This window comes from Vulpes lagopus, chromosome 2 (assembly GCF_018345385.1).
Source record: "Vulpes lagopus strain Blue_001 chromosome 2, ASM1834538v1, whole genome shotgun sequence".
NCBI classification, from domain to species: Eukaryota; Metazoa; Chordata; class Mammalia; order Carnivora; family Canidae; genus Vulpes; species Vulpes lagopus.
This window is the reverse complement of record NC_054825.1, coordinates 59,158,813-59,182,814: the sequence shown is the minus strand read 5'-3', so window position 1 is coordinate 59,182,814 and position 24,002 is coordinate 59,158,813. Positions and strand designations below refer to the sequence as shown.

The 24,002-nt window shown below is 42.1% G+C and overlaps 1 protein-coding gene across 5 annotated transcripts in view; it reads left to right on the top strand.

The window, feature by feature from the left end:
- Positions 1 to 24,002, top strand: part of CGNL1 (cingulin like 1) — a 162,894-nt gene that overhangs the window by 60,573 nt on the left and 78,319 nt on the right. For 3 of the 5 annotated variants that reach the window (XM_041744748.1, XM_041744751.1, XM_041744747.1), the window contains exons 2-8: positions 797 to 2,398; positions 3,239 to 3,333; positions 5,157 to 5,262; positions 7,430 to 7,531; positions 8,417 to 8,565; positions 9,849 to 9,984; positions 19,414 to 19,626. In XM_041744748.1, coding sequence (XP_041600682.1) covers positions 815 to 2,398; positions 3,239 to 3,333; positions 5,157 to 5,262; positions 7,430 to 7,531; positions 8,417 to 8,565; positions 9,849 to 9,984; positions 19,414 to 19,626 — 2,385 coding nt within the window. In that variant the 5' untranslated portion in view covers positions 797 to 814. The remainder of the gene's footprint in view (positions 1 to 796; positions 2,399 to 3,238; positions 3,334 to 5,156; positions 5,263 to 7,429; positions 7,532 to 8,416; positions 8,566 to 9,848; positions 9,985 to 19,413; positions 19,627 to 24,002) is intronic. The other 2 variants (XM_041744750.1, XM_041744749.1) reach the window with 1 other exon arrangement.

Sequence of the window (24,002 nt, the reverse complement as noted above, 5' to 3'; positions counted from 1 at the left end):
AATTTCTGGTGGGAGGCCTCAGAGTGTGGGCTGGGCTGGGCATCCTGCCTGGTCATCTATGTGCGGTCTCTTGACAATGGTGGCCACACCCCAGAAAGGTGATGGCACCGATTCTTGGCATTGGGACATATCCCCAAAAAAGGTTTTTTTTAATAACATGTTTCAGATCAATGTGTTACTGGAGCCTTTTTGTTAAGAAAAAATAATGAGAAATTAGTTTTAATCATTTACTCTCATTGTCAGCCTCATGAACAAAGTAAAAAAATGTTCTGAACATTATATCCAAATAAATAGATTTCAAAGCAAGATTGTGCATAAAAAAGTAAAAAGTGTTACTCCAACAGAAAGATCAGTAGTACAGGAGAAAAGAAAAAATGGTGAACATCGGAAATCCCTCTAGTCTTAATCGTTTCATGGAAAAGTACCGTGTTCTCAAGTGCTAGTAACTGGAACATCCTATTGGTTAAAGATAAATAGCGTAAGGTGTGAGGAAACCAACTAAAGAAAAAAACAAAGCAACCAGAACAGCCTGTCAGCTAGAAACAGAGTAAGGAGGTCATGCCAAAGGTGTCAGGTTATTATGCCCGTCTTCCACCCAAAGGCCAGGGTTCAAGCGCAGTGTTGACAACGCCATGGTCACTGAGGGCACCCAGAAAGGCCTGTTTGGATGAGCATTTGGTTCTGAAGTGGCCTTGCTGGTTAAAGTGTTCTGTTCCCTGTGAACTTTTCCCTCATAATCTTCATTTAAACAGATGTAATTCTAACCTAATGTCCTCTTTCCCCCCATCTTGCCCAGTAGCGGAAACAGTGAACCATGGAGCTGTATTTCGGCGAATACCAACACGTACAGCAAGAATATGGCGTCCATCTGAGACTCGCAAGCGATGATAGCAAAAAGCCAAGGAATTCCCAACACTCTAAGGCAGGCTCCTATGGTGTCAGTATTCGGGTGCAGGGAATCGATGGTCACCCCTACATAGTCCTGAATAACGCAGAGCGGTGTCTGGCAGGCACATCTTTTCCTGAAAATGGGCCACCATTTCCGTCTCCAGTGATAAGTAACCTGCCTCTGCATTCCAGCAACGGGTCCGTGCTGGAGGAGAACAGCGCAGAGGAATTGCAGCTCCCAGAAAATCCGTATGCCCAGCCTAGCCCAGTAAGAAACCTGAAACAGTCCTCTCTCTTCGAAGGCAAGAATGGGGTTCTAGAACGCAAAGAGGGGCCAATGAAGCCATCCCACGTGTTGAACTTTCAGAGGCATCCAGAGCTTTTGCAGCCCTATGACCCTGAAAAGAATGAATTGAGCTTGCAAAATCACCAGCCTCCTGAGCATAATTGGCTAAACACATTGACAGAAGAAGGCACCAGCAATAAGAAGGCATGGAGCTGCTTCCCCAAGCCTGGTAGTTCCCAGCCTACCAGCCCTCCTTTGGAAGATGCGGGCAGATCCGGCGTGACGGCCATCCGTTTGTGCAGCTCTGTGGTCATCGATGACCCCAAGAAGCAGACCTCAGTGTGCGTAAATGTTCAGAGCTGCACCGAGGAGGCGCTGGTAGGGGAGGCCCCTTCCCCTAGTGGGAGGTCCCCCACTGCCCACAGCCCACACACCCATCCTGAAGCCAAGAAGGCCAGGCCGGACGTGCTTCCCTTCCGGCGACAAGATTCAGCGGGACCTGTCCTGGACGGAGCTCGGTCCCGGAGGTCCTCTTCCTCGTCGGCAACCCCCACGTCGGCCAACTCTTTGTACAGATTTCTGCTTGATGATCAGGAATGTGCCATCCACGCTGACAATGTGAATCGCCACGAAAACAGACGGTATATCCCCTTCCTGCCAGGAACTGGGCGGGATATTGACACGGGATCAATTCCTGGTGTGGATCAACTGATTGAAAAGTTTGACCAAAAACCCGGGCTCCAGAGGAGAGGAAGGCCTGGGAAGCGGAACAGAATCAATCCAGAAGACAGGAAGAGGTCCAGAAGCGTGGATAGTGCCTTTCCTTTCGGTCTGCAGGGGAACTCGGAGTACCTCAGTGAATTTAGCCGGAACCTGGGCAAGTCCAGCGAACACCTCCTCCGCCCGTCGCAGGTGTGCCCGCAGCGGTCACCTGCCCAGGAGCACCGTGGGAGACAGAGCGTGGGCCGCGCCTTCGCCAAGCTGCAGGGGGCCCACCTCCGGCCTGCCCAGCAGAGCAAGGATGGGAAAGCTCCAGCAAACAGAGGGGGTCGGGAGAGTCCAAACACGCATGTGTCCTCCCCGCCAGCCCAGAATAAAAAGGAGGAGGAAATCAAGACAGCCACGGCGACGCTGATGTTGCAGAATCGGGCGCTAGCAACTTCGCCCGACTCTGGTGCCAAGAAGATTTCTGTGAAGACATTTACTTCCGCCTCCAACACTCAGGTAATGCTAGTGGGTCTGGTCTGTCTGTCTTTCCTCCTTTTTAAATTTCTTCTGCTGCCCCATGCTGCAGGAGTCTACAGGGCTGCAGACCCTCCGTCTTGAATCACTAATTGCACAGCCAATTCGTTTTAGTTTTCCCCTACAGAGTTTTCAGCCTACTGCCAATTGTATGGTTTCCCAAGTTAATTCAGCTACAGCTGGAATCCCATTGTGGGCTTGTCTGTAAAGTGACTTGTCAACACTATATGCTTGATTTTTGTGTTTGCGTGTGTGTGAAATGTCAAAGTGTTCAGAATTCGCTTCGTCACAGAGGTTCAGTGCTTAGGTTTGTGTAGATACATTGACTTCTCTCATGAAATTGAGTGACTGGGTTAATATCTGGTCTGAGAAATTAGGTTAATTTTAATTTAGGTGAATCCTAAAGTGATGGAATTTATTTAAGTAATAAATATTTTTCCTAATTGCCAGGTATATGTGATGTTTAGTATGTTTAGTGTTTTGGTGGTACCAATAAAAAATAATGATAGTGGTAAAAATGATAATATGGTTGGTAAGTGTCAGGCACTATTTGTTATAGATTCTAGGATTGCACCAACCCTATGAAGGTAGATACTATTAATCTCTATTTACAAGTGAGAAAATTGAGGTGAGGAAAAGTTAAGTAACTTGCCCAAGGTCACAGAGCTGCTGAGTGGTGGGGCCAGTTGTAATGAGGATCCTTACCTGAGGAATTGTTTTCAGAAAGTAGGAACGTGTTTGGAAGCTTCTGCTTCAGGGTTTTGCCTTCTTCCTGGAAACTTTATCCTGTGGTCTAATACCAGGCTTTATTTTATGTTCCAGGCCACACCAGATCTGTTGAAAGGCCAACAAGAGCTCACTCAACAAACCAATGAGGAGACGGCCAAGCAGATACTTTACAATTACCTCAAAGAAGGGTTAGTGATTTTCCTTAAAGGAGCAAAGTCTTATCCTTTCTGATGGGATATTAATTTCCTTTACTGGGATCTTGTGTTTTGCTCTTCCTTCCTGCCTGTGTGAACTATTAGAGGCTTAGAGGCTGAGGAGTCAATGTCTGGGGTTTTCATAAGATTATTTGAATCGTGGGGGGGGGGGGGGTAGATGTGAAGAGCAGGGGGATAATGAAAAAAAATATATATATATACATATATATATATATATAAAACTTATTTATTTTAAGTAATCTACATCCAATGTGGGACTCGAACTAATGACCTCACGATCAAGAGTTGCCAGCCAGGCGCCCTTATTTTTCAAATGACTCTTTATTGTTTAAAAAGCTCAAAGATGGGAAGAATGTCTACTCTTCAGTTTTGACTGAGTCTGCCACCTTGAGTTCTTCATGCATACAGTAGTAATCAATTGTCTCTTATTAGCAGTTATAAATAAAACCACCTTTTCCCCTCCCCAGAGTTGACATTGGCCAGGAGCCAATGCTTCTATGATATTTAAAGCATGTATGAGTCATTTAAAAGCACTGCTTTTCACATACTTATCTTGGAGGTTGAGTTTGAGTAATCTGGTTTTCAGTCCTTGCCTTAGATACTAGGTCAGGAATTTAGAGTTTCTGTTTCCATTGTCTCATCTGATAGGATTAAAAAGGAAAAAAAGTTTTATAACCTGACGTGACTGCAAGTCGCTTGGCAAGTACTCATTGGTATGAAAACACTTCATATTTTTGCATCGTATCTTAAAATTACAGGGCTGACAAAATAGTTCAGAATACAAGAGGGGGCTCTTTTTGGCATGAGGGTGGGGGGGTGGGGAGTAACAAGAGATTTTTCTAGGTAAGAACTAGTTGTTGGTGTCTCTCTGTGAAGGGTTTTACCATGTTAAGATTCAGGGAGAAGAACTTCTGATTTTTAAAATTCTATCTCTAAATTCTTTTATAATTTTTTGCTCATGATTTATTGAGAGACTAGTGACCCAGACTTTAACGAGAAGTGATCATTTGAGGAAACTTATTTAAAATATTTTTCCTAATTGTCAGGTATATGTGATAAAAGGTGTTGTTGAAGTTAATAAAACTCTATCTAGAGGTGTTTGGGTGGCTTAGTCGGTTAAGCATCTTGCTTTGGCTCAGGTCATGATCTTGGGGTCCTGGGATCTAGCCCCACATCAGGCTCCCTACTTAGTGGGGAGTTTGCTTCTCTCTCTCCTTCTGTTCTCTTTCTCTCTCTCAGTTGCTTGTGAGTAAATAAATGAAATATTTTAAAAAACAAGCAAAAAAACTTATCTGATTATTACCTGTGAAAGTGTAGACAAAGAGCTAATCTCAGCTTTGGCGATCAATTTTTTTAAACACAGGCTAAAAATGAGTTAAAGTCACTGTAGATCATTCTTAGCATGAGATTTACAAGTAAAGCTATGGGTTGTGTGTGAGAGAGACACACAGAAGAAATTCCTTGCTGGAATAAGGAATCTGAGTCAACAAATTACTAAATTTTCACTGTATTATTTTTTGTATTTTTTTTCTCCAGGCTTAGAATGTGGGTACATCTCTTTCACATGTTTGGAAATGGGAACCCTAGTCTCAACTTGAGTGTTAACATGTAACAATTTATTTGAAGAGAAATACACCATTCATCCTGTTCTTCTCATTCTGGTTTTGTCTGCAGCCTTAATTAATTCATACCTCTTGTAGTTTATTTTCTTATTTTGTGTGTCCTGGCACCTCAAGTATCCTGAGACTCATGGTTGTACCCCTCACTGTTTTTTTCTGCTGCTGCCTCTTTTCCAGAAGCACCGATAATGATGATGCGACTAAACGGAAAGTCAACCTGGTCTTTGAGAAAATCCAGACTTTAAAGTCTCGAGCAGCAGGGAGCACACAAGGAAATAATCAAGTAAATTGGAGTTCTGTATTCTGCAGAGGGCGTTTAACTCAGAATGTGGTGAACAAATTGCAAATTGTTTCTTCAGCCTGTACATTTGGTTATTGCAGTAAGTGGGAAGTTACCTGAGTAGTGAGCAGGACCTAAGATGGAAGATCATGTTGTAAATATTATTATGCACCCGCCTTTTTTTCAGAAAGGTTTTAAGAGATTTCATTTTAAAAGTATGTAACATATAACAAGATGGAACAAAAAAGGTGGTGACATTTAGAGAAAATAAGAATAGGAAGAACAAATTGAAAATCATGGCAACTCTAACATGTCCAAAGTATCGAAGGAAAGTGAGTGTGAACTGGACCCAAGCTCTAGAACTTCAGAAAATAAGAAGAGGATAAGAACAAGAGAATTAAAAAAAAAAAAAAAAAAAAAAAAAAAAGAATAAGAGAATAAGGAATAGAGGCCAGTGAGGCCAACCAACATGAGTGAATGAGAAAAGCAGTGGAGTGGCGCCAAAATCTCTTTTTAAAAAACTTGCCTGTTTTATTTACTATACCGGCTTCCATTTGGGACTTGGAGATTTTTTTTGTGGTTAAAGGAGTCATCTCGTATTTGATGAACATCTGCTATGTGCCAGACCCGCCTTGTGCCCTGAAAGGAAGCAACATTTAAGAGGGATGACTAGAAGCTTATTCTTCAGTCCTGCACCATCTTGAATTGGGACACACTTCTTTCTGGTGTGTCTTCTCTTTCCCTACCGGGGAATTCTGCAGGGAAAGGAAAGAGTGCACCAGAGACAGTTCACAGGAAGTTTGTCTATAGCTTCTTTTTTTTATTTAAAGAATTTTTTTTTCTTTTTTTTAAGAATTACAGAAGTTTCCATTGTAGGCTGAAGAGGATGGGCCATCATCAATGGGCTTTGAACAGGAATGAATAGTGTCGTATTTGTAGAAATTCATTCCTTTGTAGTTTTTAGAGAGAAGTAGAATAAGAGGAAGGGAACCAGTTAATCTGCTGCCGAGTGAAGCCAGGGATGATGAGAAGGTGAACCATAATGTTCAGACTTCTGGCTGGGAGCACGGCACCATGACTGCTTCATTGCCTGTTATTTTCTGAATCTGATTATCTGTGAATACAGGCTTTGGAGTTTTATCTTTTTTGGTGTCAGTTGAGTGATTTCCTGTGAGAGAAGGAAGGACCATATTGGAAAAAGCAGGATAAGCAGAGTTTTCGTTTGGGTGAGAACAATGTACGATTTGCCTCATTGGGTTGGATTTAGATTTCCGTAACAGACTGTTCTCATTTTGCCTAAGAAAATAGGAAGTCCTGTGTTTTTGTTGATGGTTAGGTTCAGTTAACTTCACAGGAGTAGGTGAGGAAGTAGCTCATTCCAAGTCCACACATAACTCACACCTGGATTCAGGCATGTGAGAGCCAAGACACGGCTTTTCCTAGCTTTGATTCCTGCTTTTTATCCCTTTTCCTCCATTCTGTGGTGTTCTAACCACTTTCTTGTAGGATTTTAGCCAAATCGTTTTGAGCGCATCTTCCTGTTATTATAGCCATGGAAAAAAAATGAGATCCTTAATATTCATACTCAGAGTCTGTTTTCTAATAGACTCTCCAATCAGACCCGTCTTTGTTATATCTGCCTTCATTATGGAAATGTAGCATCTAAAAGAATAAAGCAAATTCAGCCACGATACATTTATTTACTACTTGTATACAGGCATATGCAGAGAGCGAGAAAATCTCAGGTTCTGGAATAATAATTTCCAATATAGTGGAAGTTCTGTAACAGATTGTATGAGGAATCTGGCAAACACAGAAACCTGGGCTTTGGATATAACCTTAGGCAGTGAAGGAATCTTCAACAAATACTAATTTTTATCTTTTTACATTGTTTTGTTGGGGTGTGACTTATATACACTAAATTGCACAAATCTTAACTGTAGAGTTCATTGAATTTTTAGTATAGGTGCGTGTCCATGCACACACCACCCAGATAAGATGCATAGCACTCTGATCACCGCCAGAAGGTTTCCCTGCACCCCTTTCTCTAGAGGGGTTTACATTTGAATGGAGTCTTAAGATTTTGATATTACTGCTCAGATTACATTTTGGAAGAGGAAACAAAGCATCTCAAACATTTACATTAGGGTATCTCTGCAATTAATTACAGGCTTCTAATTCTTCATCTGAAGTTAGAGATCTGCTGGAACAGAAAAACAAGCTGACTACAGAAGTGGCTGAACTTCAGAGACAGCTTCAACTAGAAGTCAAGGTATCTGATATTTCCTTTATGTTATTTTTTAGATTTTTGTTTTGCAAAGAATATTTTAAGCAAATCTGGATGCCCAAGTGAAGCAAAAGCCAGTTTATTTTCCTGCTAAAAGAAACGTTCCTCTTACCACTGAGTAAATTCCTGTATATTTGGCTCCTGCTGTCCAAAGAACTTAAAAGAAATTTTTAAAAAGTAGCTAAAATCTATGAATACCATTTGCTTTTATTTTTTTTTACTTTATTTTATTTTAAGATGTTTTATTTGTTTATTCATGAGAGATACGGGACTCGATCCCAGCACCCTGGGATCACGACCTGAGCCAAAGGCAGATGCTCATCCACTGAGCCACCCAGATGCCCGACACTGTTTGCTTTGACAGAGTAAAACATTGTTGGAGTCAGGCAGTCCAGTAGGAAACTAAATGCATATGAAATATCTGAACTGAGTAATGGAAATAGCAGACTGAAGTTTAGCTGTCTTTATTTCTTTTGGGAGTATTACAACTCATTCAATATTTGATATTCTTTCTAGCTGCAAACCCCCAGCCTAATGATGTGGGTTCATTAAATTGTGTGATAAGGGCAGCCCAGGTGGCTCAGCGGTTTAGCGCGCCTTCAGCCCAGTGCGTGATCCTGGAGACCCGGAATCGAGTCCCGCGTCGGGCTCCCTGCGTGGAACCTGCTTCTCCCTCTGCCTGTGTCTCTGCCTCTCTCCCTCTCCCTGTGTCTCTCATGAATAAATAAAATCTTTAAAAAAAAAAATAAATAAATTGTGTGATAAGTAAGCGCAAAGGCGTGGAGGCCGTCAAGAGTTTCAAGGGAGGCTTCTGTGGCATTACGTTAATGTTCAGGGGAGGTGCTTTAACATCACATGTATTCATGTTAGAATCAGCAGAACATCAAAGAAGAGAGAGAGAGAATGAAAGCAAATTTGGAGGAGCTCCAGGGCCAGCATGATAGTAAAGTGGAAGAGAACTCCATGCTACAGCAGCGCCTGGAAGAGAGTGAAGGGGAGCTCCGCAAGAACCTGGAGGAGTGAGTTCTGGCCCAAGAGCCTGTGCCCTTCCTGGGTTCTTGCATCCGAGGTAGCAAAAACCTTTTTGTCCGTTTACTACGACCCAGCCTTCCAAATACTACTATAGGGTCCTCTGACCCTTCCTTTTCTCCCTCTTATCCTTGTAAAATTGTGAAGCTGGTGACACATGGAGACTGGTAAGCACTCTCCATGGACTGTACCCAGCCTCCAAAAGGCATGTCCTATGATTTCTGAAATCTCCCAGTTTGTGGATTTTATCCTGAATGATGCCGACCAGATACTTATGTTGAGTTTGCAGAGAGGGAAAGTCAAAGCCACGATGGCCCTGTCATTGTGTCATAGTAAAATCTGTGACAAAAGGATCTGAAACCAAAGTCTGAAAATGTACAGTGCTATGAAGCTCTTTGGCCGTGGTGGACTCCTTAAGTGAAGGTTTAAGCCAGGACTGAAATTGAGAAGGAAATTCAAGAGAAATAAGGCATTGTATAATAAAATAATTTGATTGCCTTTGCAATTTTGACAATGTGGTGTTTGCTTTTTAAAACATTTTTAGAGGTTAATTTTGGAAAAATTTGTGAAAAAAACAAAATTTAGGGTGTACTAAATAGATTTTACAAAATCAAAAGGTAAAATAGTTGTAAATTTAGATTTAGAACAGTGGCTGGCAAACTTTTTCTGTCTGATATTTAATACTTTATGGTTTATGGGCCATCTGGTCTCTCTGTTGGACCCATTCAATTCTGCCACTGTATTGTGCAAATGACCATGGGTAACACATAAGTGAATGAGCATGGCTATATTCTGATAAAACTATTTACAATATTTGGCTGTGGGCCAAATTGGCCAGTAGACCATAATTTGCTGATTCTCCTGAGGCTGATGACAGAGTAGGGGGTAGGGAAAAGGGTGGCTTTGGTGAAAGCATTATCAAAGAGGTTGTGGGCTTTTGGGTCAATTTCTTATCTTTCTTATTGTCTAAATTATAATACCCTGTGCTCTCCTTTTGGGGAAGAAACTGCCACCTTATGTAACTTTATAACCTTCCCCATTGCATTGGTTTGAGTTCTCAATGGCCTTCTTATTGGGCAAATTAGATTCCAGACATGAGTTCTTACCAGTGCCTTTTCTGGTTTGTGATTCCTTGTTTAGTATAGAACAGAGAATCAGAGGCTCCTTGGGGCTTTAGATAACTCTGCTTGACCATCTAAAGGTTTGAAATTAGACTGGATGAGAAAAAGGAGGGCCTAGGACATTCTCTCTGATGGGTTTCCTCCCCTGCCAGATTGTTCCAGGTGAAGATGGAACGGGAACAGCACCAGACTGAGATCAGGGATCTCCAGGACCAGCTCTCAGAAATGCATGATGAATTGGACAGTGCTAAACGATCTGAGGACAGGGAAAAGGGAGCTCTGATTGAGGTAAGGGGGGCTGTGGGATCCAGTAATGAGAGGCCCCATCTGCCTGGAGAGGATGGGATGGGTGGAGGTGGTGGGGAGACTGGATGTGATGAACTATATTCTGTTATGTGCATTTGCTCCACTGTGCCTATGGCTAGATTCCATAAAAATATCATGTAATACTTTTTAAACTTTGTCTTAGGAAAAATTTCAACCATACAGGAAGGTAGAAAGTAATTTGTTAACCCCATAGAGTCCCAACCCAAATGCACCAGTTGTCAACATTTGTCATACTTACCCTGTTTCTTCACATCCATTCATTTTTCCTATTATCTTTTCATCAGTTCATCTATTTGTCTTTGCTGAATGATTTCAAAGTAAATTATAGATAATACCACATTTCACCCCTAAATTCTTTAGCATGCATCTTTAAAAAATTAGGGATTTTGTTATAACCATAATACTATAATCATACCTAAAACAATTAGTAATTCTTATAACAATAATTCTAATACCTGGTCCTTATTCAAAATTTTTTCAGTTGGCCCTCAAATATATATATATATCTATATTTAAAGATTTATTTATTTATTTATGATAGACAGAGAGAGAGAGTGAGAGGCAGAGACACAGGAGGAGGGAGAAACAGGCTCCATGCCGGGAGCCCAACGTGGGACTCGATCCCGGAACTCCAGAATCGTGCCCTGAGCCAAAGGCAGGCGCTAAACCGCTGCGCCACCCAGGGATCCCCCCTCAAGTATATTTTATAATTGCTTCCCCCACCCCCAAGCCAGGATCCAATCAAGAATTGTATATTGCTTTAATTGTTCTCTCTCTCTGAGTTTAATTATCTTAGTATAGATCCTGCCACCAATTTCCTATTGCTTGCTCTCTTTCTTCTGTCCCATTGATTTTCCAGAGACCAGACCAATGGCCCACATTTCTGAATTTGTTTATTTTCATATGGTGTCCATTGACTTGTTCTACCTCCATCATTTCCAGTAAATTTGAAGTGAGATCTAAATAGTAATAGATTCAGGTTAAACTTTGGGCAAAAACACTTTGTAAGTCATGCTAGTCATGGGAAAGCATTTTAAAGATGTTCATGCCCATATAGCATTTACCACAGTTTTTGTTTAAGGCCCCCACAAGAGTGGAAGCTCCAGGAAGCAGGGTTGGTGATGGTTGGCTTAGCATTTTATTCACAGCAGCTATCCCAATGTCTGGGACATATAGCACGTGGTAAATATTTGGTGGCTGGTTGGATGGATGCGTTATGAATGAATGAATTTATTTGCTATATACATAGGCTGCCTGTCTGGCTTCCACCCATATCAGTATATTTCCTATTGAATATTCAATTCTTAATGATTCTCAGAGTCAGTGGATGAGGTGGACTCTTTCCTCTGCTTACCATTGATTAATTATTGTGTGGTTTCCCAAAGACGATCGTTATCTCTTCCCTGAATTAAATCACCATCCTGTTGAGGGGATAGATGCACACATAGGTTGTGAAGATCTACATTTTTTTTTGTTGGGAATGGGTATAATTGGGCATTAGAAATAGAACGTCTATCTCTGTGCCCATTTAGATGTTTTGATATTGGCTGTAATTATCAGAACCTGTATTTTTGGTATAGTTTTGAAGCTTATTTCCTTATAAGTTTCAGTTTGTAGAAACAGTCAACAAATAAATGATACACAATTTAGAATAATGTAATAAAAAAAAAAAAAAAGGAGAAGATACCACACAAAAATGAAACAATAAAGGTACCTTGTCAGCATTTACTTCTCATTTTCTGCAGCTTTCTCCCTGATGGCCTGGGTCTTTTTTTTTGTCTTGGTTTTGGAGTTCAAATTTCTGGCTGTCTCCAAGTCTTGGCTGTCAAGTGTTTTCTCACCTCCTTCCTTGTTTAGTTTTGGAGTAATTCTCCAGGAGGGATTTTAGTTCTTACTCTTTGGAACTTAGAGTTTGTTCCCCATGATTTCGCGGTAGCAGAGAGCAGAATGCTTGTGGCCACTCAGTATAGGTGTTTTCATGAATTCATTTCTCTCTCTCTCTCTCTCTCTCTCTCTCTCTCTCTCTCTCTTTTTTTTTTAAAGATTTATTTATTTATTTATTCATGAGAGACAGAAAGAGGCAGAGACACAGGCAGAGGGAGAAGCAGGCTCCATGCAGGGAGCCCAATGTGGGACTCGATCCCAGGTCCCCAGGTTATGCCCTGGGCTGAAGGCAGATGCCAAACCGCTGAGCCACCCAGGGATTCCCCTGAATTCATTTCTCATATGGGCAGAAGGGAGTTGTTTCTCTTCTCCCCACATGAGCATCTCTGTCTCCACTTAGACCTTTCCTCCTGAGAAGGCCTTGGGCGTCTTAGCACCTATTTCTCTCTTTATCCAATGACCTTTATCTTAAAAACCACCACTTTGTGGTATTAATACTGCTTCTTGGGGATCCCTGGGTGGCTCAGCAGTTTAGCGCCTGCCTTCGGCCCAGGGCGTGATCCTGGAGACCCGGGATCGGGTCCCATATCAGGCTCCCTACACGGAGCCTGCTTCTCCCTCTGCCTGTGTCTCTGTCTCTAATGAATAAATAAATAAAATCTTTAAAAATAATAATAATACTGCTTCTTGTGGCTCTACCTTCTTCTAGGGGCTGAGTTACAAAGACAAGGTACATTAGAATGGGGCTTTTAAAATGGGTGTATTTGTCACTAAAATATGAAAACCTCATAAAATGGGGGCTCCTGGGTGGCTCAGTCAGTTAAGCATCCAACTGTTAATTTCAGCTCCAGTCATGATTTCAGGGTCTGAGTTTGAGCCTTACATTGGGCTCTGCACTGAGCATGGAGCCTGCTTAGGATTCTCTCTCTCTCTCTCTCTCTCTCTCTACCTCTCCCTTCTCCTCCCTCCTTCCCTCCCTCTGGTCTTCCTCCCCTGTTCGTGTGCTCTCTTTCTCTCTCTCAAAACAAAATTAAAAATTTTAAACAGTATAAAATGGAATTTTAAAATGGAGGGGTGGCAGAAACATATTTTCCTAACATATTATTGACTGTTTTTATTTCTACATCTTCTATTTTTATTTCTACATTTATTTCTACATTGTCTCCATATCATTGATAGCTTTCATCTACTCTTACAGCTTTGATACCTGCTTTTAAAAGTTCTTTTTTCAAGGGTCATCTGTGTGGCACAGTCAGTTGAGCATCTGACTCTTGGTTTGGCTCAGGTAGTGATCTTGGGGTCATGAGATCAAGCCCCATGTCAGACTCTGAGCTTAGGGTGGAGTCAGCTTCAGATTCTCTGTCCCTCTCCTGCCCCTTCTTTGTGTGTGCATGCTCTTACTTTCTCTCAAATGAATAAATAAATAAATCTTTTTAAAAGTTCATTTGTCAGAAACAGTTTTCCTTATTATACTCTATAGTCATCATATTTCATTTTTAAAGGAGATAAACCATAATAAATGTCATCATTCTTTTATATTTATTGTTTTTCTCTTTTTTCCCCCAATACATAAAAATGTGTTGAACGTTTTTCACATGTATCCTTCTACCTCCTTAGAAAAATTTCCTAAGGTTAAGTTCCCAGAAATGATGTCACTGTACACTTTATGGCTTTCCATAAAAATGTAGCTTCACAAATTTAAATAGAAGACTTTCCCATCTCCTATGGATTCTTATGTGGACACCTTATTGATTCTAAAAGAGGAAGGTGTTATCTTTGCTGTTGGTAAGTCTCTTAAGTTGCTGGATTTTCTCACTAACTGAAACCTATAGTTGTTGTCCTTTCACCTGAAATCCTATTTCCTTATAGGTTCAGTTTAGCACATTTGACCTTGCTCTATTTTGTATCTGTCCTTTTCTTCTACTAGCCAGTTAGTTCAAGAACATGTTGGTTTTGCTTCTTCCCCCATTTCATGCCTCACACAGTGCCAAGCAACAGAGCAAATGGATAAATTTCAGTATTTAAATTATTTTAGAGCTGTCACTATTTTAAGAAAAGGGAATAATTCTGAACTGAACCACATGCTCCTTTGCCTTTTTAAGTACAATGTACTGAGCATATATTAATGAATATAATTTAATTGACTAAGTAGTTTATTGACTTATTTATAGTGGTAACTAGGATAAGGATATGAGCCTCAGTTTTGGTGATGTGTTTTCAGGCTAGTAATGAGAGACACAGAAAAGAAAACAGAGTACATCTGCTCTTAAAATAGCCGATATTGCTGGCTTTCTGATTATTTGCCTCTTTCCTGTAACAGGAGGAATATTATCTACTGCAGTCTTTCTGTAAGATTAGTTAAGGCACAGTTAATTTCTTTGTGTCAGTGTGGGTCTCTCTGGAGGTTCACCCTTACTGTTTCAATCAGGCTCCTTTGAGTTGTCAGCAATGTTTAAAACATGACCTGTGGTGTCAATACCACTAATAAAATAGACCCTATCGCCTCATCACATTCAATTTATTCTTCATATCTTAATAAAAAATGGCCTGGGGGATTCTGATAACAGATTAAAGTCATGGCTGAGTTTTCCATGGCATTTGGCTTAGAACAGGCTCTTAAACACAGTGAACATTAAATACTGCTGCTTTTAAGTGTTTGGAAAAGGTTGAAGGCTTTTTGTTTTGTGAGGCTTGCCATAATGCACAAGGTTTTTTCATGAAATCTCTTTTAATACTTTCCATTTTGTTTAATAACATTGGACACCAATACAAAACCAGTGAAGTAACAGTAAGAATAAAGCTAAAAAAAAAAAGAAGGAAGGAAGAAAGAAAGTAAAAAATACCATTCTCTTAGGATAAGCCATATAACTGACCAAAATTAAGATGATTTTGTTATTCTTAGTTAAATAGTTGGTGGTTCTGAACTTTTTTTTTAAACTCAAGTTACAAAAATGATTACAAAGCAAGTTTTCAAACACTTCTTTGTCCATAAGTGTATTTCCCTCCATTCTGGGAGTAATGGGTGAACATGAGACCTTGCTCTAAGTGCCATGACAGGGGAGTTTCTAATTACCCACCATCGTCTTTTTTTTTTTTTTTTTTTAAGGTTTTATTTATTTATTCATGAGAGACAGAGAGAGAGAGAGAGAGGCAGAGATACAGGCAGAGGGAGAAGCAGGCTCCCTGCAGGGAGCCTGACGTGGGACTCGATCTAAGGTCCCCAAGATCAGGCCCTGGATCTAAGGTCCCCAGGATCAGGCCCTGGGCTGAAGGCGGCGCTAAACTGCTGAGCCACCCGGGCTGCCCCCACCATCATCTTTGATGGGAACATGCAGTGTTGACAGATGGACCTTGGTGCAACAGAGTCTGGTAATTTCCCTGGCATTTGCCAAAATGCAAGTACTTGGGATATTCTGGTACCATAATTGTATTGATCTGAGGATAGACTGTGCTCAGAAATGAAATCTCTAACAGTAATATACTTATAGGATATTACTGTACATTTACAAATTTTAATTAAAAGCTAAAAAAATATGTTTTTCAGCAGCTGTGATCTGCTTTCTAGGCCATTCTTCTGGGGGGAAAATTACATAATTCCCTATCAACTACAATTTTGATATGAAACCTTTTATGCATCCTTTCAATGAGTGTGGGCCACAGATAGAGACCCTATAGAACTTCCGGGAAACATGTACACAGAAGAGATCAGCATTTTTCTCAGTTTGACATGGAATACCTATGAATAGGTGGTGTGTGAAATAAGGCCTTCTATAGGCAAGTAAGTTGCTGCCTCGTATATTCTGGTGTGTGCGGGTCAGTGTACCTGCTGTCAGGACTGCCACTTGCTGCTACTACTAACAGCCAGGTCCCAGAGTGTACTTTCTTTTTCTTTCAGCTTCCCTACTATCCTTTTCAGTACATCTCTTTTTTTCTTTTAGAGGTGGACCTTCTCACAGGCTCTTCCAGCCAAATACAGTGTTCGGTTGTGTTTGCATCTAAGAGACTGAACATGGTATAGTTGTTTGCTCCTCAGCTCCTCTTGGGTATGTAGTCTTGTCATCAGGCCCACAGAGGCTGTATGATAAAGAGCAGGGGCAGTGGCATCCAGCCAGTATCCCAGTCTTGCACGTATAAGCTGTGTGATCATAAGGATGTTAGTGTCACAGACCTCTATGCTTGTTTGTTTTTTTTTCCAATTTGTGAATGAGGATAATATTATTTTTGAATATTCATCTCCTGGGATTTTTGGAAATGCTCAGCACAGGTCTTCTTACATGCTAAGTATCAAGCATAGTCAAATTTGTAGCTTCTCCCTGCCCACATACTCACATACATACTGCCTAGGTTTCTATCTCATGGATACTTTTTTATATGCAGCTAGCCTGGATGCATATAGGTTTTGAAGGTGCTGATTCCAGTTGACCATAGCCTCCCTTTGTTTCCTTTGGTTGGTGTCTGCAGAGACGTGTGATCATCTCTGATGGATATTTACTTATGTTTTTAAATGTATATATTTTTTCTCCTTTCTTTGGCTTGAGATGATTGGCAATAAGGCTACTGAGGTGATGAAGTAAAGTTTTTGAAATCTCTTGTCCTCCTCAGTCTCTACCTTGGAAAACTTCCAAGTGCTTTGAGGTGATAGGGTGAAGTGTAATCTGATTGGATTTGTACAACATAGGCCACTTAGGCAATAGCCGCAGCCACGGATAACGGCACGTTGGTGTCAGACGGACCATAAAAACCTAGGTTCTTGACATGCATTGGTGGCAGTACACAAAAGGCAGCACAAAACACAGATATATCCTGGAAAAGATTAGTGTGGGGAGAGGAACTGCCTTATCATCAAAACAACTGAGAAATGTGTGAGAATAAGAGCAGGAAATGGGGGTTAGAATCACAAGGACTCTCAGGAAGAGGCTGGCAGAAAGCCCAGGAAGACCTGCAGGGGTAGCCAGTAGCAATAGTGATGGGGAGTCTCTGGTGCTCTTTAAGGAGGGGTTAGCAGCATCTCCACCAGGATGTCCTCCTTTGACAAATATCAGGACAGGCTATCTTTTCATAAGATTTGCATAGGTGTTCTGTGCTTGGTGCTTTGGAAGAACCAGAATTTCCCTAGTTACCTGGATGAATCTCTTGACATTTCATCAGAACTTATTAGTTGCCTGCTAGCAAGATTCTGGAAGGGCCAAGTCTTGGTCTAAGCAGTGCAGCTCCACCCTGGGACTGCAGAGCTTCCCCTGGTTCAATGGATGTGCATGTCCCGGAGAAAGGGAAAGAGATTCCATTGCCAGTTATATTTTCATCCCCTCATCAGTGACATACTTCTTGAATGGCAAGTACTTTCCCATCTCTGAGGCCTTGGCTCCCCAGATGGCAGCCATTCCTCTGATTCCCCAGAAGTCCAAGAAAACAGGAAGTGTATTGACTCAGAAGCCACCAGTGAAAACAAAGACTGATTTAGAATTCTGGTTATCTCCCGACTTCTGCTGTACTGCACATGTTAATTCATTTATATTCAAAACAGACACATTCCCAATAACGTTGATCCAGTGCACCAAAACTATATGATCAGATCTGTATCCTCCTTTCAAGGGGCTGATGGTCTAGCAGGGGAGGAAAGAAAACAGAAAACCCTATGGACTGCAAGGTAAAAGTATTAAATGCTCTGAGATGTACAGCTAAAGTGAGATGAGTATCAGGAGGGGGATTCAAGGAAGACTTCTTGGGGGAGGTCCTGCTGTATCTGACTCTTTTGGAGATTTTCTGAAAGGCAAAGAGAGGAGGGAATGAGAGGGAAAAAGAGCACTTGAGACAGAGGATGCATATGGATAATGTCATAGGAGCCACAGAGGAGTGACTGAATGCAGGCAGCAGTTGAGTGTCAGGAGAGCCTAAACCAGGGAGGTGAAGGAAAGGATCTAAGATGTTCCAGAACTAACTTTTTAGTTGTGATGGGCAAGGGCAAGAGAGGTCAAGGATGCTTCCAAACCCCCAAGTAGGTGGTGCTGTTTTTAAGAATAATGAACAAAGGAGGAGGAAAGGAAGGAACATGAAGAATTCACCAAAAAATATGAACCTACTGAATCTGAGTTGTGTGTGGGACATCCGTATGGATATATCTGGCAGGTCACTGGAAGTGCAGGTCTGAATTCAGATAAGAGTCAGAGGTAAAGGTTTGGGAGTTCCTTGCTTAGAATTAATAGTCAGAGGGAAAAATAGATGAACTTGCCAAAAAAAGAATAAAGAATGCAGAGCTACATTCTTGGGGATCATCTTAGCTTTTGGGAAGAGGGAGAGAAAAGCCAGAAAAGATTGTCATAGAAAAAGCAGCCCGAGGGAAGAAAACAGAAGCATGTACTGTCTTTCAGTTACAAGGCAAAAGAGAATTTTAAGGAGACAGGTGGGGAGGATCAAAGAAGGGTCTAGAAAAGTGAGGACTGGAAGAAGCCTGGATCTGGTGATTAAGAGGTCACTATGACCTTGGAGAGGACAGTTGTAGTGCAATAGGATCCAAAGCCATATAGCAAGAGGTTAAGGAGTGACTGTGTGGTGAAGAAGCACAGTGGACAGAAATTATACTTTCAGAAAGTGTCACGGAGAAGTTTGGTTTTTTGGGTTTGGTTTTGTTTTTTGTTTTGCCCTTGACCCAGTGGATTCTTGCTCCCTGAGGGAAAGAACATAGATCCAAGCAAAGAGAAGGGAAGGGAGGAAAATGGCAGAAAAAAAGATCACAGATGGAGGAAGGCTTGGAGCGGGCCGCCAAGGGGCAGCTGGATGTGTGCATGAAGTGGCTGCGGGTGGGAGAACAGCCAGGTGGAGAGGAAGTGGAAGTGGCTGTGTCTGAGTCCCGCCAACGTGAAGTGAGCACATCCCTGGCTTGAGGAGAGCTTAGTGGATGTGGGACAAAGATGGCGAAGTGAAAGGAATGCTGAGCTTTTGGCAATACACACTTGGGTTTAGGGAATGCTATTTGTAGTGGAACTTGTTGCTCTGGTTTTGGGACTTCCCTCAGGAGCTCTTGGCAGTTCACAAGGGGAGAATGTGAGTGTTGCACACTGCTCTGAGGGGCGAGTGAGACAGGAGAATGGCAGCATCAGCCCCAGTACTAGGAGCGTGGGTTAAGGGTTTGACCACATGCTGGGTCCCAAGGGTGGTATGCAGTAAGTGAGGCCAGCCAGTTGGCATGCCCCCAATGAAGCAACAGCACCAACAGCGTGGTGGCCCATGGCAAGGGCGATGGACCATTCTTCAAAGCAGTGAAGATGAAATCAGTTTCCCTTTTGCCCCCTCAAACTAAACTCAGAAAAGCTAAGGCAGACAAATCAAGGAGAATGAGAGCCTCAGAGGAGTGAAAGAGGAGAGGGGGAGATGGTCTAAACTGGTGGGTAGTGTGGGGAGGAGAGGGTCAGAGGACAGCTTGGGAGTATGGCAGTTCATCTGGGCAGCCCACCCAGAGAGGAGATAGATGGTTAATCCTACCCTTCCTTCCATGCTTCCTCTCTCTAGGAACTCTTACAGGCAAAACAGGATCTTCAGGATCTGCTCATCGCCAAAGAGGAGCAGGAGGACCTCTTGAGGAAGCGGGAGCGTGAACTGACCGCCCTGAAGGGAGCCCTGAAGGAAGAGGTGTCCAGCCATGACCTGGAGATGGACAAGCTGAAGGAGCAGTATGACGCCGAGCTGCAGGCCCTGAGGGAGAGTGTAGAAGAAGCAACCAAGGTGAGGCACTGAGCCAGGTCTGGTCAGACCCCAGGGCGTGTGGGCATGGGGCGTGAGAGTCTGGCTTGAGGAGAGGTGAAGGGGCAAGACCACCTCACCCACACCAACTGCCAGTTGTCTTTCATCACAGAGAAGAACTCAGTTTCATGAGATCATGGAAAATAGAGGGTGTTCACAAATAATGGGCTCAGCAGTACTGCTGTTGACCACTTTGAGTCTGTAAATAACAACATAAATTGTTAAGGATGCGGGTAATGCTTTTGTTCGAGGTGAGATTCAGAGGCTCATGAGTGAGCCTCTTGTGGAATAGAGAGCTGAGAGCTGGACCCCTCCATGTATGCCTAATGGTCCAGGCCCAAGGGCATCGTGTGGCTCTACTAATGGGGCAAGGTGGCAGACCGGACTCAGATTTCTGGAATCCTTCGCCCCTGCCCCTGCCTCTGCCTTAGCCTATTCCTTTTGACTCATGAAGCCTTCTGTTAAACAGTTCAGGATCTTTTCTCAGCAGAGTTCCACGAGGGGTTAATAGGCTGAATTGCCCAAACCCTTGTAAGAACATTTTTCCTTTTTTAAGATTTTATTTATTTATTTGAGAGAGAGAGAGAGAGAGAGAGAGAGAGAGAGAGAGAGAAAGAGCACAAGACGGGGAAGAGGCAGAGGGAGAGGGAGAAGCAGACTCCTGTACTCAGCAGGGAGCCTGATGTGGGCTTTGATCCCAGGACCATGGGCTTTGATCCCAGGACCGTGGGATCATGACCTGAGCCGAAGGCAGACTCTTAACCAACTGAGCCACCCAGACGCCCTGATAATTTTTCTCTTAATTGAATTCTTGGCTGCTGTAAATAGATTGAAAATTATGTCGAGGTCTTTTGGCACAGGCCTCATCTTGGCCTTTGTTTTTTTTTTTTTTCATCTTGGCCTTTGAAGAAGAGAAAAGCAATGTTTTAAAGGGGAAAATGCTCTGAAATATCATGCCATCTTTAGGGAATGAGAGGAATTACAGAACATAAAGTTTTTAGTCTCTGCAATGCGCAGGTTAAAGATGATGATGTCTCTTAATATTGTTGGTTTATTCTGTGATGATTACAGCGACAGCTCTGAGATAGGAGGCCCCCTCTCTCCTGTAAGCTCCATAGTGATTCACTGATTTTCAATTATGGCATGGTAATTGCAAATGACAAGAAGTGAAAGATGGTTTTGTTTGTTATAACAATAAAAAGCCTGGGAAATAGTCTGTTTGTGGTTGTTATAACTGAGACAGTTTTTAAAGCTCTTCTCATTGATTTGCCTTAGTGTTTTTTTGTTGTTGTTGTTGTTTTTTTGAGATTTGATTTAGTTTGAGGGAGAAAATGGAAATTGATTTAATTTTTATTGCTTTGAGAGGACATGTCTGTTTTTTTCATCTTTCTGTGCAGTAGCCTAGTGTTCTTGCTCTTGGTTTTTCTGTGCTATTGTTTCATGAAGGACATACCAGTAGGCTACTGAGTAAGATGATTCTCCTTTGAACCTACCATGTATTCATCACCTTTAGACCTTGCATCAAAGCTCCAGTTAACATGGTTTAGTCATTGAAGGGTAGTTGCAGATGGTGTTTTGGGCATGTTTATATAGTGATTTGAATATAAGGAAAGTTAAACTTGTGCCACACTTGGGATGCAAGATATTTTGTTAGAAGCTTTTAGATCCTGTCACAGACACTGTAAGTGGGGAAGGGAAACATGGTAGGTGAGTGGAATCTAGATAATCTGTAAAGGCTTAGTCTGTTGCATTTTGACCTTTTCTAAGGTCAGTGTTATATGTTGATTTGCAGCATTTTCATTATGCCAATTCAAGAAAGATAGCTTCATTGTCTTATACCAGTCTGTGAAAGAAGTAACAGGTGAGTTCCCCAAGACGTAGATCACTGGCAGAGAACACGGGGTTTCTCAGCACCAGGAAACTAACACAAAAATGGGTTCACCTTAGCACCCCAAGGGGTGCATGCCAGCAAGGTACTTTGCCCCAGCTCATATTCTATAGTACTGTCAGCATCTTTCCCTGAAAGGACAAATCTGATCATGACAGCCTCTGCTTAAAGGCTCTCTTGGCTCCCTATTGCTCCAGATGTAAATTCAAAATTGTTAGCATGGTAGGTAATAGATGTCCTTTCCCTGACTAACCCTGTCTCCAGAGAACTCCATATTCCTTTAGTCCTTTTACCTCTGCGCACATATGAATGGACTTCCCTCCTTCTTTCTTTTCTTTTCTGCCTGACCACCCTCTTCTTATCCCTCAAGGCTCTCCCTAGATGTCCTCTCCCCTGTGATGGTGACTAGATACCCCCACTTCCCTTGGTGGGGTCACTGGCACCCTTTCTTAGGGTTTCTCTTGTTCCCCTGGTTATTCCTCTATTGTAGTTTGTATCATACCATATTGTAATTCACCATGTCTACCAACTTCATTAGACTCAGATTCTCAGGCACAGGGGCCATTTTTATCCTTTTTGTCCCCCTGGAGTGGGAGTGACAAGCTCAAATATCTCAGGGCCCAGACAAGGACATAAGTGAGTGGACTCTGGATGTGGTGTCAGGGTGACAGTAAGGCCCGGTGGAGACTGTGGCAAACTAGAAAGTGTGCCCTTTGCTGTAGGGTCAGTTGCTTCTCTGCTGTAGTTGAAAGTTATCAGTGAAGGAATCCTAGGCCCGTGTTGCAATCTCTTACTTTTTTTTATTTTCTTTTTCAAGAAGCCAGATCTCTGGATGTTGATGTGGGATCTTCTGACTTTTAAATTAGCAAGAGAAGAATGATATAGACCAAACTCAACCCATCTGCAGGTCGACAGCATGTGATCTTTGTCTCTTGAGTTTTAACACAGTGTCTGGCACATAGTTAAGTCTGTGTAATGTCTGAGGAGTGAAAGTAAGTGGAGGACAAATTCCCCCCTTGACTGGGTTTTCAGTCCCTGTTGTGTGGTTCCTATTGGATTTTCTTAGATGCTGTTGTGGGAGGTCTTTTAAGAAAGTCTGCTATGACCCTGAATTTCTGTACCTTGCTTTTGTGTTTCCCTGCAGTTTCTTAAAGAGCATCGTGATTGTGGTTTTGTACCTCTTAGCTTTTGCTTCCAAAGGTGGTTGCTGAACAAATGTGATGGAATACTGTATAATGGAAAGAATTGTGTCAGTTTAGTGGATAGATGCTGCCTTTTTGTTAAATGATTTATATACGCGTATTCTATAATAGAATTTTAAGATTATCCTGTTAACTACTTGGAGGAGAGTGGGTTACGTGTAACTTTTTTAATTTTGTAGAGTGTCGCTTAGATGTGTGTGTGCATTAGCTTTCAGCCTTTTCCTGCCTCAGGAGAAGAACTCACCCACCACTTACCCCAAGGGACGAGAAACTGATGTTTCTTTGAGGAACTGTGTTGCATTAAAGACTTTATTTCATTGCTAAGTCTTAGAAAGTATCCCAACTCCCTGGCATCAGGTTTTCTAATTTTCGCCACTGCCCCTGTCTTATCGTTGTCAAATAAGTATTTCATCTGGCTTGAGATTGAGCAATAAAAGTTGTAAATTAATGGAACATTAGGTGAAAGCCGTCAAGTTTTGTTAAGAACATTTTTTTTTATTGTTACAGGTATTCCAGATAGATACTCTGTAAAAGTGCTTTTCGTAGATCCAAGCAGCTACTACACCTTTTTAAGAACAGGTTGACTGCTTCCCAGATGAGAATTCACGAGTGCCGTGGTTTGGGGATATCCTTGTGTGGCAGAATGAAGCGTATCTTTCCCTCCCAGCAGGCACGGCTTGCTCATTGGGTGAGCTACTTGAGTGCCTTCCCATAGAGAAGTAGATCTTTTTGTCTGTTAAAGAAGGGGATTCTATCAAACCTGACCCTAAAGGACTTTGACACTGTATTTCATAACATAGTTTTTGGTGTTATATCCTTTTATACTCTTTCTAGTTTTGAAAAGGAAATGTCCTCTCTATCCTTGGGTTTGTGGCAGTGGCCAGGATCCAATGAAGAAATGGAGAGTCAGTGGGGATGTGAATGACTGCTGTCTAGGAGAAAAATGAAGCTGGTCCACATCCATACCCCTTCCCAATCTGCAGCTCCTTGTGCAAAAGAGAAGGGCAGATGGGCTAGTGTTTTCAGATTTTCCAGAGAGTAGCCTCAGCTCAGATTTCCAGCTCCCCCAGGAAGTTCCCTGGTTGCTTCTTGGACCTTATTTTTTCAGGGACCTGTGAATGCTGGAAATTTTGTTCTAGGTTTTATCTTCCCTGTCATGCTCAGGACTGTCATCATTTTCCACTTGGCCTCCCTAGTATGCTTGGCATTTACTAGGTGGTCAGTGTTTGTGGATTACAGGAATAGATAAAAAGGAGAGATGCCCTTTA